General features: G+C 43.1%; 1 protein-coding gene across 2 annotated transcripts in view; it reads left to right on the top strand.

Moving 5' to 3' along the window:
* IMPA2 (inositol monophosphatase 2) overlaps positions 1-16629 on the top strand; it is a 56130-nt gene that overhangs the window by 23302 nt on the left and 16199 nt on the right. Inside the window, exons 3-5 of one of the 2 annotated variants that reach the window (XM_054587339.1) lie at positions 4963-5067; positions 7423-7468; positions 9383-9491. In XM_054587339.1, coding sequence (XP_054443314.1) covers positions 4963-5067; positions 7423-7468; positions 9383-9491 — 260 coding nt within the window. The remainder of the gene's footprint in view (positions 1-4962; positions 5068-7422; positions 7469-9382; positions 9492-16629) is intronic. The other variant, XM_054587340.1, reaches the window with a different exon arrangement.

Raw genomic sequence — 16629 nt, 5'->3', positions numbered from 1 at the left:
GTCACTGCAGACTGGGTATAAAGGCATTATCAGGATTTTGGAGGCTTTCAATCAGATTACAGTACTTGACAAACCAAATTCTGAAATTACATGCCCTGTTGTATGTGTTGGCAGCAGTTGCTAGCACTTTGGATTCACCATTGTGTCAGCATGGGGTGTGGGTTCCATTTTCACAAGGTAAATTTAAATATCGCTGTTTATCACAGAATAAAGGGCAGTGTATTATATGGGCGAATGCAGCTTCTCCCACCTCCATTCAGCAGCCTCACGGTCACGAGGGGACCACTGGGCTCCAAAACCCCTTTGGAAAACCATATACCCAGAGCAGTGTACCTACCCAGAGCAGTATTCATCAGGCTCATCTGGGAGCATCTGCAACTGGCTAATGCCAAACCTCCATTTCTGAAAAGCCCTTGGGGGTGCAAATATACACACCTGACCAGGAATCAGTGATTTAGAGAAATGGTTCCCAAGCTGCAGTCCACAGGCTCTTTACCACCACTTTTTTCTCTGCTCTGAGGGCAGTGCTGGGACATGGCTGAGGGCTGGATGTTGCTGTTCCTATTCTCTGCTTAGTTTGCCTGGAAAATTCAAATCTATGGTCAAGTTCAGTTTTTGTCAATAGCTAAGATTTAAAAGGAAGTTCCAGAATTTTTGGCATTTAATTATGTTTTAGATCATAGATGAATTTATGATGAGAAAAATTGTGTTCATGTCATAAAGTAAAAATAGTATGTTTTAATTTTTCTGTATTCACAGTACTTCAATATATCCCTTAAACAATATGTTAGCAGAAGCTTGCCTATCATCCTTTCTTAGGAAAGACTTTCATTCTGAGCTTATGTCCTTCCTCATGTTTAGTCTTTCATGAAAGAATATTAAAGATAGATTGCAATTGTTTTGTTTCAACAACATGATGTAGGCTCCCTGGTTTATTATTTTATTTTATTCATTCATGGAATCCAAAGTCTGGGTTTCTGATCTGAACAATAGGCATAGACTGAATCAAAGATTAGTAAGGTTTATACTTGCTTCTGCCCCAGCTTTGACAATCTTCCTGCTTCCCAGGGTCTCAAACTCCTCTCCCAGGAAAGAGGGACCCACTGAGGTCAGCTCTGTGTTTCCTGCACTAATGCTGACATACAGTGGCAATGAAAGCAAGCAAACCAGTAGGTAGGACAAGGTTGAGAGTTCCAAAGTCTCCATCCAGGCCTGCCCATTTTGGATGCTTAAACCTATTTTCAGTTGATTTTGATTTAGATCCAAGTTTTGCAACTTGAAATATATTCAATAGCATCACTGGACCATATGTATATACACCTGTCCTTGTCCCTTTTGTCTGGGTTGACACAGGCAAGGGACAGCAGCTCGAGCTGCTTGGTATCCACAGCTGCCTGTTCTGTCCTGGTCTGGGCCCCCCTGGGAGGGACAGGGCCTGTCCATCATGGTGACTCCTGTGCCTTGCAGTATGCCCAGCACAGTCCTGGACTTGGAGAAAATATGTTCCCTGCCACTGCCAGCTAGATACTTGCTTTCCTTCGTGTCCCTGTCACGTTTGGCACTGTTTGCACAAGTCCAAGGGCAGCAGAGCTGCTGAGGTGCTCGGGGGTGGGGAGGGCTGTAGCCTGAGAAGATGAGGCTGAGAAACATTAATTGGCTCCCTAGTGACCTGACCTTGTCACAGAGGAAATACTAGCCAGGAAGCAAAGCCCCAGATGTACTTGGCCATCAGTCACAACTATTTAAATTGTGCAGCAGAATGTATCATTCTAATTTGTCACCAAACTTTGAACAATATCCCACTTGTTATTTTCCTCTTATACATTAGGTAGACTAAGGAAGTGGCCCTTGAGCTCCTCAAATTTAGTCATATTTATTGTTTCTATTTGTGTTGCAGATTTTATGTGGATGTCCCAGTCCTCTTGATAAGGTCTCACTTTTTCTTTTCTCATTTCCATTTATCCAAGTTGATGTCCCCACTCCATCTGTGGAGAGCTGAAAAATGTTCTCTCCACAGTAATGTGGTATTAGCTTCCCACACAAGGACAATCAGATTTAAGTGAATAAAAATTCTACATCTCTCCTCACATACCAATGAGGTATTCTTTTGTGCCTCAAGAGTGAAAATGGTCCATACACTTGTTAGCTTCCAGGACGCCCGGCCCCAGAACGCCACCCACAGGCACAGAGCAGGTAGGGAGGTGACCGACACACCATTCATCTCCTTGCACTCGGGTAACTGGGTAGAGGAGGAGAACTCTTGGGCATGAATAACCAACTGCTAAAAAAGTTCAAGGCTCAATAAGGGCACTTTGCATTACTGCTGTCAGAAATGCTGTGCAGGGCCAAAACTGTGTTAACAGGAGCATTACAGGTGCTGCTGCAAACAAACTGCCAGGCAAACCCCAGAGATGGCATCACAGGTGTTTTGCTAATGAACTAGCAGATCCCTTGGCCCTGTGTGTCTCAAGAAGCCCCGTCAGTGTGCTGAGTGAATGGCCTTTGTGCTGCTGACCGTGCTCTGTGACATTCATGTTAGAGCAGTCTCACAAGAGGCTCTCCCTTCCTCCTTCCAGGAGACCCCAGCAATTTCCTCTCTAACTTTTATAGGTACTGGCTTCCCACTTAAAATCACATTTAGTTTCAAATAAGAAAATAATTCCAAAATTCCCTCTCAGTTTTCTGGGAACTGATCTTTGCATATGAGTCATTTCTATTCCCATCTTAACCTTAGTAATGTCTTCTTACTGCTTTATTGAACTTACGCCCAATTTAAGCTTTGGTACTTGGTCCAAGTGTTTTTAGGGTGTGAACCCTTTTCTTTAAGAACATATTCATAAGCCATTTCAGGAGAAAATCATGTCACTAACAGAAGACATTGAAAACAGATTCAATTCCTTAAGACTTTGGCCAAGAGAAACTGGCAGAGCTAATACCATGTTTAATCATCAGCTAAGTGGAGTGATTCTTTGTGCACATCACCTGTGTCTGCTTCTGCTGCAGTCAGGAGTTTCGGCGTCACTGCCTGGCTGCACCCTGCCCGGTGTGGCTTCTCTGACTTCATGTCTCTCACCATGCCATTTCTTCCACCTGGACTTGCCTGCTTGGATTACATGAGCCAAAGGATCCAACAGCCCATGGAGGGAGGTGATGGTAGGGAAGCATTTCCTAGCAAGAAGATGGGACACTGAGCAGACAAAAGCAGGGAACCAGTGTCCACTGTCTCTGATCACACTCTAGATTGATTGTAAGCTTCCGGGGACAGGTGGTGCTGGCCCAAACTTTCTTGCACAGCTGCCGTTTTTCAGGACATGAATTTCTCAGGTGTCTCAGTCAGCGCTCCCCGAACTCAGTGCTTTGGCTATTTCTGCATGAGTTTCTCTATGGGATCATGAGGAGGAGAAGGTGGAAGCACCAACCTGAAGATGATATGTATTCACTCATCATATACGCTGGTGCATTTCCACATAATTTTCCTGTAAGATGAGGAGGCTAGATGATTGTGTGTTCATATAGAACACGAATTTTAGCCTGTGATAGCCTTGAGCCTGTGTGACTAGTAAACATTTGAAATGTGACTAGAGAGGCTAAGGAACAGATTTTCTAATTTTTTAAATTTTATTTATTTTAAATTATTTAAATTTAAACAGCCATAGGTAGCTAGTGGCTATTGGATTGGCTAGAGCAGTTACAGAGGTTTCCATTTTAGTCTTTTTATTAACAATATGATGTCAGTCTTATTCACAAATCCATTAATGACAAATCTTGGGACATATGATTCCTCTGGGAAAAGTGATTTCCAGGAGCTCCTTGAGGCCGGGAGGGAATGTCCTGTCCAGCACTCTGACCTCTTAGCCTCCGACATCAGGGGCTAAGCAGCCGCCTGATGACCATGACTGACAGTACACCAAGTGCCAGCAGTAGAACATGAAGCATTTCCTGTCACTCAGTGTTTCCATCTTGGTAAAAACATGGACATTTCATGAGATGCTAATGGAAGACCTCTCAGCAGGGCCTCATATTCACACATAAAACAGGTTTGGTTGACACCTGCCACAGACCAGGCCCTAGTGACATGACCGTGCAGGGCAAGGGCCCCACCATTGGTGAACCTGGCTCAGTGACAGTTAAGAACACATACTGAACATTGTTATGTACCAAGTACTGTCTTTTCTGATTTAAACAGAATATGCTCTTCCCTCCTGAGGAGAGTTCCGGAGGCATGAGCAGTGGCCAGCTTTGTGGGACCCCAGCCTGTGGATGGCAGCTGTGATGCACTTAGCAGTGCCTGAGTCACTCACCCCTGGGCCAGAGGCCAGAGTGGAGAGAGCCTCTGGAGAATTATCAGCTCCCATTGAGCCCATATGGTGGGAGCTGGTGGGCACAGATACAGTTGTCACCTTTTCTGCCGTTCAGGAGAGGCCAGGCTGGGTACAGACCTGGGAGGTGTTGGTTCTAGGTGGCAATCAACACCTCAGGACCAGCAAGGCTATCTTCCCCAGGCAGTATTACCACAGTACTACTAGTGGAAGAACTGGAGCTTGGGCCCTGCTCTGAGGCTGCTGTTCCTCATGCTCTTCCTTTTTGTATGTCTTTGGCCTTCTCTCTTCCAGACTAAAGTTAAAGCAGAGTTAGCATTGCTTTATAAGATCTGCTTCACAGGGTTCTTCATTCTTGTAGTTCTTTATTACATGGCCTACTCACACCTTCCTGATGCTTCTCCAAAACTCCTACGTCAAGATATTACTTTGCGTTTTCTAAATCCTGCTGACACAAAAGACTAGTAGGCAGATGGAAACACAAATAGCCTATTACAGACTTTGCCTCTGCTTGATGTGGAGAAATTATAATGAAATCTCTGTACTGTGTCAGCTTTGTCTTTGACGGGACTGGAAGTAATTTGAAGCTCTTTGTCTTGAGTTCTTGGTGCATTTTCTCAGGCTGAGCTCCTGCCCACCACAGGTTCATTGCAGAAGAGGCCGCAGCTGCAGGGGCCAAGTGTGTGCTCACCCCTAGTCCCACCTGGATTGTCGACCCCATTGACGGCACCTGCAACTTTGTGCACAGGTGAGCATAAGCACAGGTCACCCCATTCTAGTGCCTAAGCTGTCCGCTAAGACTTTGTCTTTCCCGAAGTAGCATTTTTGGAGGCAGGAGTATATAGGCAAACCTCTAATAGGTTTATAGTTTCATTACAAAGGTTTGATCAAGTCTTGATATTTTTTAAAATAAGGTTTTCCATTTATGAGAAATTCTCTTCACTTGTTTAAAAACCATTGTCTTTGTGTCAGGTTGAATTAAGAAGGATCCCTGGAGAAGCAAGCAGGTTTAGAAAGAAACATGTAGAGCCAAGCAGCTGCCAGAGCATGAGCTGTAGACGGGGACATGTGAGGGGTGACATTCCAGAGCTGCCTTCAGAATGGGGGCAAACCTCATGTCACCATGAGATGGGATGAAGGATCCATTAGAAGCTGGTTGAGACTAATCTGACTGGATTAATGCAGCCAAAGAGCAGAAGGTTGTAGAGAAGCCAGAGGGGCCATTGGAGGTAGGGGAAGGGAAATGAGCTATAGAGCCCAGGAAAGTGACGGGGACATGGTCCCGGAAACTCTGACCAATGGGACAGGTATTGGAGCTATACCCACTTGTCCAAGACTGAGGGCACTGAAAGCAATGTGGTCTCCGTAGAGGCCGATTCTCCTATAGGAACACGCATAGAACCCCCAATTGGTGGCACAGGTTTCTGGCCCATCCCCAAATCCCCACTCAGTAGGTTGGGACAGCCCAGGGATTTGAATTCCTGGATCATACTTCAAGAGCCCCTGCTATAGATGATAAGGAAACACTTCATTTTTCTCACTTAAAGTGAGAAAGTGTGAGCACAGCCAGATGATGGGGTCCTCCCTCTTGTTACTGTCCTCTTATATGTTGCCACAAACAATAGTGTTTATTATATATTATATATATAAGTAAACTACATATTATATATATAATTAAACTAATTCTGATGTAGCATGTTAATCATCACCCTTTTCTAAATGTAGTTCACCTTCAGAGTTCAGTCAGTCGTGCCCACACAGGTGACCCTTTTGAGGCAGTTGAGTAGTGCCATCTGGTGACAGCAACAGTGTCACCAAACTATAATTTTAATTAAAGCTTGACACCCTCTGGGGAATTTATGTGGAATCACAGGTCTCCTTTCTTAGGTGTGTTTGCCCAGTAGAGCACCTGGTATTTCTGTCTCACTTGCCATTCTAGTATGCTGGTAATGCGGACAGAGCCAGCTGAGCCCTCTGGTGTGGCGAAGGCCACACGTTCACTGGCCCCAGGGCCAAGGGGAACACAGAGCCAGAGAGACTACTCGGAGAAGAGCATTAGTTGGAGAATAAGCTGTGTTACTGACTCTTATGGTTTCAGAACACCATCAAGGGCCACAACCGTACTGATTCTCATGGCCTAAAGACACCTGGCAGCCTTCGGCCATTGCAACTCAGATAGGACTGTGTAGCCTTATGTCCAGCGGTGGCAGTGTTGGGACTAAAGCCAGTGGGAGAGAGCTCCTGAGAGCCCAAACTAAAGCTGAGCCTGGCTTACAATGCACTTGTTTAGTGAGCCAGCCACCAATGATGACAGTGTCACACACCTGCCACCTCAGCAGTCAGGGCTCAGGTCTGTGTGTGACTGGTTTCATAGTTTTCCTTTAGGTTAGCAGTACCCAGCCTTTCTTTGTTCCTACTTGGTGTTAAGCTCTAATGGTGATTCGCTGTTTCTGAAAAAATATTATTTCAAAAACACAGAATAGCAACAGCAAAATCAGAAAACAAAACCACAGGCAAACTGTGATGTCACAGCCAGCCTTTGACCATTGTGGCTCATGCTGCTGTTGGTTGCTTGGGTGCTCACATGAGAGACCGGATGAGGAGAGCTGTTGTTGTCACCCACACCCAGCCTCTGGGAGGGTGGAGGTTGTGGCCTGGGGCCTGTGATGTTGCCTCCTGGGGTTGAGGGGCGGTGCTCCTCACTCTACCTGGGACACAATTCTGGCCTTTTCGGAGGTCTTGGCTGTCCCTTTAGGTCTATGAGAACCAGAAAGTTGATTATTATTATTATACAGTCCCTCTTAATTGGGTACTTGGTCATTGTTGAATTACATCAACTTTACATGACTTTCAGAATACCACGTTCTTTCAAGGTCAGCTGTCTTACAACATGGTCAGCTAAGCCTATTTGTCTTGGAAGCAGTTGGTGAAAGTTGTGGGAAGCAGTTTTTAAAAAAACAAACCCACCCACACTATAGAAAGCTCCTTCTGTGCCATGAGTGATGGTGCAGCACAGCCACACAGAGGCTCCTAAGTACGTGCAAGAGGTTTGCAAGAGGCCATTTATGTTTTAGAGTATAAACCACTCTGTTTTCCCTTGCAGATTTCCAACCGTGGCAGTTAGCATTGGATTTGCTGTGAACCAAGAGGTACGTGGTGGGTGGGGCCCTTGGTCCCCAGGGCTCCAGTTCAGGTTTCATTTAGTCATCTTCCTTTTTGGTTTCAACCTCTGCACTCCTGTTTTGCTCTCTTTGTGATGTGCCTGAATCATGATTAGTAAATCCAAGCATGTGTTTTTCAAATCTAAGAAAGGAAACAAAAGGCAAACCGGTTTGGGGGTGTGCAGGCTTGAGGCTCTGCGGCCAGCCTGTGTTTCCACCATGCTCCTTTTCTGACACGGTGGTCGAAGAGGGAATTCTGAGCAAATTGTCCAAGTCAAGTCTCCCTCTGACCCCTGGGGCGTGTGATTTAGTTACACACAAAAGGAACTCCTATTTTTGGAGGACATTTTTAATCTCAATATTCTATTAATTCTTCTTTATCTTCCTCTAGCTATTAGTGTGAGAATGTGGCTGATTCAGGGTTCCCATAGACCCTTGGAACTAGGCAACATCAGAGGGCCTGCAACAAAGGCGTGGGATTGAGGCTTAAACAAGACTAGAGGCTCAGTGTTTTTCAAAAGAAGTCCTCCTTTAGATAAAGCACCATTTTTTCATCTTAATCCTCAGAGTTTATCTAGATTCCCTACGATAGAAACTTAGAGAAGTTTATACCCATGTAGAAGTACTTAAGATTTTTAACATTGAAATTTGGGTAAGGAATTAATTACCACATGTTTCTCTATTAAACGTTGTCATTGAACAAAGTGGTAGATTGAACACTCACTTCAGAGGGTGATGCTTATCACCAGTGTCAGTGACTGAGGGAGCGGACCAAGTGCTGTGGGCTGGCAAGGTCATCAGTTGGCAAGGCCAAACCTTCTGGTGGATCTGGTGTGTATGACTGCACAGGTGGCCTGAGCTTGTAGTGGATGGCCCCTGGTCAAAGGGAGTATCCCACCCTTACCTCAAGGCCTGAGCCTGCTGGCCCCAGGGACAGGGTCCCCACCATAGGCTCCCTGAGCCCAGCCTAATTCTAAGACTGACCTGGATTTGAAAAGCCCTTTAAAACCAGGGTAGTGGAGAGAGGAGGATGGTTAACTATTGCTGGAAGTCTGTAGCCCCTTGGTAAGTGCTGTCTGAACCATCCTCCCCAACAATAAACCCAATTCTTGCACGTTGGGGAATCCTTCCCACAGTGGTCAAGTTCAGCCTGGGCCAGCCGAGACTTTCCTGAGGCATTTGGCCTGGGTCTCTCTTTATTTTCCAAAGAGATGAATACTTAGCCAACCTCCATCACACTTGCTCTTGTTAACCCTGAATAGTGAGAAGTCAGTAGAGGAAAGGAACAAAAACATGTAGGGTCAGGTAGCATTTTTTTTTTCATGCTCACCTCTTTTTCTTTTTACCATCCCTGACTGTGGCCCATGGCCTCATCACTGATTTTTGGCAGTGCTGCTGCTGGTTAGCATGCGCCTGCTCAGGAGTGAGCCCCCTTGGTGAGTTACGGCTGTCTTCCCGGGACTGCCCTTGGATTCCGTGATTCTGTTGGCATTCTTCATTCTTCACACATCAGCAATTTTGAGGGGTTCTTGTGGAGTTTGACTAGAGTCACAGGTAGCCTTGCCTCCCCCCAAAGAAAAAAAGCTTTCCTAAAGAATCAAGCTTTTTCAATAACTTTTAGTTACTAATGTTTGTTTATGATATAAGTTTTAATATAGCTTTTTTAGTTTTAGTATATTTTCAAATATAGTAATTTTTTTAAAATGAAATCTTATTTTTATGCTCAGGTCTAGTTTTGAATCTAGATGCTGATTTCTTAAATTACCTTTTGTAAAGTATTTTCTATCACATCGTCATTGCATTAGTTAGACACTTAGAACACCTTCACCTTTGAATTACTGTGTTTTTTTCTGTAATAATTAAATGAACAATACTTGTTTTCTGTCCTTCCCCACCCCCCAGCTTGAATTTGGAGTGATTTACCACTGCACAGAGGAGCGGCTGTACACGGGCCGGAGGGGCCGGGGCGCCTTCTGCAATGGCCAGCGGCTGCAGGTCTCCGGGGAGACAGGTGGGACTTTGTGCGCCTTGTCACAGTTCACTTCAGATTGAGAAATGTCAATGGAAAATGCCAAAAATCCCCATTCCGTGAGACAGTGGTGAAAATCTCCTGCTGAGAGTTCAGTATCTTTTTAGGGACACCGTGTCCCTAATGGACTGGAAATTGAGCCCGTTCTGTATCTTAATGTTTTTGTGAATGTGGGAGACAGAATCATCTCATGTAGGGTAAATGTGGCTTTAAATAGTCTCATTCTATTTTGTACTCACATCTTTCATCTTCAATGCTAAAAGAAATCTAGTCACTAGTTATGATTTGGTCTCTAGTAGTCTAATGCCACAGGCAGAGTCAGAAGCATGCTATGGCCTCAGAGTGTTGAGGTGAATGGCAGTCATCATGTCACCTGGCTGATGTCACCCAGGTGCAGTCTGTGGCCCTGTGGATGTGGACTAAGTATAGCTGGCTTCAGTTTCTGTTAGATGTATTGTACACAAGTGATGTTTTCACTTACCACAGATGTTCCATTGTCATTGTTATTTCTAAATCAGAACCTCAAGGGCATCCAGCAGTTCCTATAAAGGGACTAGTTATACTTAATCTGCATATAACTATGTACCAATAACAATATGCTGGTTTAAGTGGCTTACTGACTCTTTTTGTTACTTCTCTTTCACTGATTAAACTGGTGATATTTTAGCATTTTGTAGGATACTAATATAGAGAAGAGCCCAAGACTAGGAGCAGGTGGATCAGGAGACTTTAGAAGATCCATAGTGTCCATGTTTGGACATTCCTGCTAACTTCTGGCTTGTGCGTTTCTGCAGCAGGGCATCATGAGATCCCCTCTCCCTGCAGTTGTCTCATTTACCTGTCATGGATTCAGTTTGTGGTGTCAACACTTCTTTGAGTTCCTTTGCCTTCTTTACTGCTTCCCTCTCTACCCCTTTCCAGCTTCTCTTTAAAAAATTTCTTTCCTGCCCTGGCTGGTGAGGCTCAGTAGATTGAGTGCCGGCCTACAAATCAAAGGGTCAGTGGTTCGATTCCCAGTCAGGGCACATACCTGGGGTTGTGAGCCAGGTCCCCAGTAGGGGGCATGCAAGAGGCAACCACACGTGTTTCTATCCCTCTCTTTCTCCCTCCCTTCCCCCCTTTTTAAAAAAAATAAATAAAATCTAAGAAACAAAAAAAACTTTCCTAGTACCATTTTTCCATTGTCTCTATTTATTCTGCCTTTTCTTCTTCCTTGGATGATGCCCCTACCCTCCAGCTGCTCCTCATCTATGAAGGAAGTAAGGCTCTCCAGCTGTAATCCACAATGATCTGGTGAAAGCAGCATCATCCATGAGCCCTTCATTGTTACTTTCTTATATTTGGGTTTCTGTAATACCAAAGGCATTGATCTAGGTGCTGCAGGAGGTATTTGCTTATTTGCTGTGGCACAAACTGCTTCTTGCAGTGTTATGACCCCATGAACAGCTGGTCTGTTAGGGAGGTGACCCGTCATTGTATGAAGGTCATAGCAGAGCTGCCGTGGGGAGTCTGAGGAGGCCCATGAGGGTCATGAGCACACCGAGGGTGAGATGGGGAGACAGTCACAATAGGCTTCAGACAGGCAGGAGCAGCAGGACGTACTTACCAGTTACTGCTCGAGTCCTGGCCCTGCCCCATTTCTCCCTCTCTCAGAAATGTTTTGTTTGGCTGTATTAAAAGTGGGATTAATTACAGCCACACATGCCAAGAGACAGCCACTCAAACTGAATTGTGTAACTCGGTAGTGAGAAAGCTTATTATTAAACACATTTATGTGATCTTTGCTCTATCTTTAGTCCTATTGTAACACTCAACTCTGTTCACACACACTCAGATCTCTGGTCAGCTGCCTGCATTGGTCAGTAGTTCATCAAGAACTTCATGTCCTTGATGGGGCTCTCAGACCACTCACCCTGCACTGGCTCACCTCTCCCAGGTGGGTACTGTATTTGGCCCATCATAGGCCCTCCTGTCCCAGAGTGTTCATTGCTCAGTGTTATAAACTCCTTGGCTATGTTCCAAAACACTTCTGTGATTTAAAAAAGGAAAAAAAAAATTTTTTTATCCTCATCAAGGACATTTTTTTCATTGCTTTTTAAAGAGAGAAGGAGAAATATTGATGCAAGAGAGAAACATCAGTTGGTGACCTTTTCATATGTGCTCCAGTCTGGGACGAAATCTGCAACCTGGTTATGTGCCCTAACTGAGAATTGAACCCGTGACCTTTTGGTCTATTGGACAACACTCCAACCAACTGAACCACACTGGTCAGGGCTGTGTTTTGTTGTTTTTTTTTTAAAATTCTGACTTACAAAGTCCAGTGAGTGTTTCCACTTGGTCATTTTCTATTTAATGGGCAACTAGTTTTCCATGGAAAGTGATGGAGTATACTCTTTATCAGCACGATCTTTAGGCATTGTGCAGGCCTAGTTTCAAAACCTGATTCTTCCACTTTCTAATGCTGTGGCTTGTCAGTTAACCTATCCAAACCTCAGCCCTCATATATTAAGTAGTATGACAATGATGAAAACTTTGAGGGTTAAATAAAGTTATATATAGAAGGCACTCAGCAAAGTCCCTGGCGCGTGGTACCCAAAAAAAAGAGTCATTATCTTCTTTTTAATCATTTTTCATTTTTCAATCACAATATACATACAATATTATAGTAGTTTCAGATGTGCATACCAATGATTAGACATTATGACTTAACATTTAAGTGTGCATGCCAACGATTAGACATTATATAACTTACCTAATAAATCTTGTACCCATCTGACACCATACACAGTTATTAAAATATTATTGACTATATTCCCTATGCTGTACTTTACATTTCTGTGAATATTCTATAACTACAAATTTGTACTTATTAATCCTTCCACATATTTCACCCAGTTACCCAACCCTCCTCCCATCTGGCAGCCATCAAAATATTGTCTGTTTCTGTTCTGCTTGTTCACTTATTTTGTTTTTTAGATTCAATGGTTGATAGATATGTATTTTTTGCCATTTAATTGTTCATATTTTTTATCTTTTTTTTCCTTTTTCTTAAAGAAGACCCTTTAACATTTCTTTTAATACAGGTTCAGTGGTGAAGAACTTTAACTTTTTCTTGTCTGGAAAGCTCTTTCTTTGTCCTTCTATTCTAAATGACAGTTTTGCTAGGTACTCTTGGTTGTAGGTCCTTGCTTTTCATCACTTTGAATATTTCTTGCCAATCTCTTGTGACCTGCAAAGCTTCTGAGAAATCAGCTGACAGTCCTATGGAAGCTTCCTTGTAACTAACTGTTTTTCTCTTGCTGCTTTTAAGTTTCTTTCCTTGTCTTTAACCTTTGGCATTTAATTATGATGTGTCTTGGTATGGGCCTCTTTGGGTTCATCTTGTTTGGAACTCTGTGCTTCCTGGACTTGTATGTCTATTTCCTTCACAAATTAGGGAAGTTTTCTGTCATAATTTTTTCAAATAAGTTTTAATTTCTTGCTCTTTCTCTTCTCCTTCTGGCATCCACATGATGCTAATGTTGATAGAGTTGAAGTTGTCTTAACGGCTCCTTACATTATGTTCATTTTTGGAGAGGGAGTTCTTTTTTCTTTTCTGATAGGGTGTTTTTTTGCTTCCTTATATTCCCAATTGCTGATTTGATTTGTGGCTTCATCTACTATACTGTCGATTCCCTATAAATGATTCCCTGTTAAGTACAATGAACCCACATGAGCCATCACACAGCTCCAATACTGTCAATTCATGACCAATTCTGCTTTGTTTCAGTTAGTGTGTCCTTCATTTCTTACTGGTCCTTTTTTATGCTGCTGCAATTCTCACTAAGTTCATGGAGCATCCTTATAACCAGTATTTTGAATTCTGCATATAATAGATTGCTTGTCTTTATTTCGTTTAGTTCTTTTTCTGGAGTTTCATTCAGTTCTTTCATTTGGGACATGTTTGTTTGTTTTTTATTAATCTCCTCATTTTGGCAGCCTCCCTATGTTTGTTTCTAGGTATTAGGTAGAGCTGCCATGTCTCCTGGGCTTGGTGGAGTGGCGTTATGTGGTAGGTGTCCTATAGGGTCCGGCGGCACAGACTTCCCAGTCACTCAAGCTGGGCAATATAGGTGTGCCTCACCCCTGCCCTGTGTTGGCTGAGTACATCCTTCTGTTATATTTGAGCCTTGGTTGCTTTTGGTACGTCAATGGAAGGGATTTACTCCCAGGCCCATCAACTATAAGGACTGGCCGCAACCACAAACCACCATGGGGGATCAGCTGTGCAAGGGCCTGCCCCACAGAGCAGGACTTACTTCAGAAGGACTCTGAAGTAAGATGAATCTGCCCCTTGAGTGTGTCAGTTGTAGAGGTGGTTGGGTAGTGGTGCTTCCACATGGTCTGAAGCTGTCCACCAGGTGTGCTGACTCTGGGGCCTCCCTGTTAAGTACAATGAACCCACGGGCCAAGGTCAGCCACTACCTGTGTTCCGTATAGATTTACCTGGCATGAGCTATAAAGCAATCTGTGGTAACTGCAACTTGGGTGAGCTTGGAGGTGCCCAGGAGAGGTCAAGCTGAAAACCAAGGCTGGCTGCCACTAGAGCTGGGTTTGGGACCACTTAGTGAGAGGTACTGGGCATGCTGATGCTAGAAGCTGCTTGTTTGAGAGATTTTAGGAAAGTCTGAAGCATGAGCCAAAACAGGCCGTTCAGATGGATAAGCTACTAGAAACAACTTGGGTGGGCCCAAAAGTTGAGTGGGGCAGGGTCTCAGGGAATCACCAGGGCAGAGGGAACAGTGTGAGCCAGGCTGATGAAGACTCAGATATGGTGCCCATCTGCCAGCTCTGTAGGAAGAGGGCTCAGAAAAAGAAGAGTGGTTTTTGCCAGCACTTCTGTCTGGGAGAAAGCTGCCCACCTCCTCCAGCTCTTGCCCTGATGCCAGACAATTAATTTCCTCCTTGTTTGTCCCTGGTGCCTTTCAAGTTGCTATCCCAGTGCTGGAGCTCAGAGGGAGTAAATCAGAGTAAGTCCATGCATGGGCCCTTTAAGAAGAACTGCATGGGACTCCAGAAGCCCTCTGTCTCATTCATCCACAATCCCTGACAGTTTTTACAGCCAGAATTTATGGAAACTTCTCTTCCTAGCACTAGAACCCTGGCAGGGGGCCCTGGTGTGGGACTGGGACCCCTCACTCCTCAGTGGGGACCTCTGAATCTGAAATATCCCTCCAGATTTCTATCCACCACACATGGGTGTGGGACAAGTCCCTTTCACATCTCTACTCCTCCTACCAGACTCAGTGTGGCTTTTTAAAATCTCTAGCTAGGTTTCAGATGGTTCTGAATTCTGGTTGTTTGCAGTTCAGTTGTAATTTTTATGTGGTTGTGGGAGTCAGTGAGTACCACATTAACCTGTACCACCATCTTGACTGGAAGTCAAAAGATTAGCAATAGTCACTATCAAAGAAGAAACTTGAGTCTGCACAAGATCAGTTATAACCCATCGTTAAAATTAAGGTGCATTTCCGGAGGAAACAGCTATTAAGATGAACACCACTAACTTTTTTTCCTGTGCTTTCTTTGCTTTGTCTTTTCCAGTCCTATTACACACTTAAGGAATGTCTTCAAAAACAATAAAAAGCTACCGTGGATCAAGGTAAAGGATTAGATGAGACCAGGATTTTATTAGTAGCCTTTTCTTCAGATATTACTTGGCAAAATTTCAAATGTGCAAAGCAGACAGAAAAAGTACAATGAACCCACATGACTCACCGCACAGCTCCAGCACTGCCAACTCATGGTCAGTTCTTCATCCACACCCCCAACCAACTCCCAGCACCCCCACACAATTCCCTAATATAAATCCCAAACATGATACCACTTTCTAGCCAGTATTTTAGTATGGATCTCTAAAACATGTATACAATTCTCTGGAAAACAATCACAATACCAATATTACAACCCTCCAAAAATTAATTCATTCCTAAAGTCATTAAGTATCCAGCCAGTGTTCAAATTTCCATTTATCTCATCTATGGAAAATGGCCTTTCAGAGCCACAGTCTGGGTTCTAGCAGTCATTACAGCTCCTAGGAAATTAGTTGTTTTATAATATGAAATTCATCATGAGTTCATACTGGTGTTTTCTAGTCAAATTCATGACTACAGCATTCTTAACACTTATACATATGTCTCCTCTGCTCCATGCTGAAAATCCTGAGTGCATTGTGGTACCAAGAATTTAATAATGTCAAACAATCCTTGATTGCTTTAACTCCCAACACACACCTATCAGTTTCAGAATAACAATACTAGCCCTACTATTAACAAATGATTACTAAAAATAGTTTGAAGGATTTTCTTTTTTGGTGTTGTTTTGTCTTTTTGGATTTTTTTTTGTCCTTTGCAAATATCCCACTAGGGTCTGGGGTTAGATTGCTGTGAGAGTCTCTGAAGCGGTTCTTGGTTCCCTTAGGTTATGCTACCAACTGGGGATAATCACTTAGATACCTTTGTTTTACTTTATTTTTGATTAGAAGGATTACTTTTGTAAAATTGATTTTATTTTGTAATTATTTTTTAAAAAGTGCATGGTTCCAAAATCAAATCTATAAAACAAAATATATTCAAAGAAATTTAGCTTCTATCCTTTCTTGTCCTTTTTACCCTATATATAACCATTACAAATTTTAATAGTTTATTGGTCCATTTTTATTTTGATTTTTTAAAAAAAATAAACAGCCGTTTTGTTGCTTTTATTGTTTTTGTATAACTGGTATTTAGAAAGGTTTATATTTTTATTCCAATAATTATTTTTAATTTAAAATAATTATATAATATCTTTAGTCCTTTCTTTTTGGGGTTATTGTCTGTTGATTCCCTGTCATCAGTAATACTAAACTTAGCTTGTAATCTCTTCTCCCTGTTCTTTGTATGCTCCAATATATCATTCAAAAATGATGCTCTTTTATTCTCTGAAACTACAACACAATTGGTGAGCATATTCTACTTGTTACATCGTCACCCATTATCTTTTCAATTTTGGATGGTTTTGCTGTAGATGCATTGGCAGAGCAAATAGCCATTACGTGCTATAATTTTACCCTAAAATGGTTATTTAGTATTTAGTCTTGATT

This window comes from Pteronotus mesoamericanus, unplaced genomic scaffold (genome assembly GCF_021234165.1).
Source record: "Pteronotus mesoamericanus isolate MK-2021 breed Mesoamerican mustached bat unplaced genomic scaffold, CSHL_Meso_final scaffold_118, whole genome shotgun sequence".
Taxonomy (NCBI): Eukaryota; Metazoa; Chordata; class Mammalia; order Chiroptera; family Mormoopidae; genus Pteronotus; species Pteronotus mesoamericanus.
Note: the sequence above shows the minus strand (reverse complement) of the source record. Positions and strands in the feature narration are given on the sequence as shown.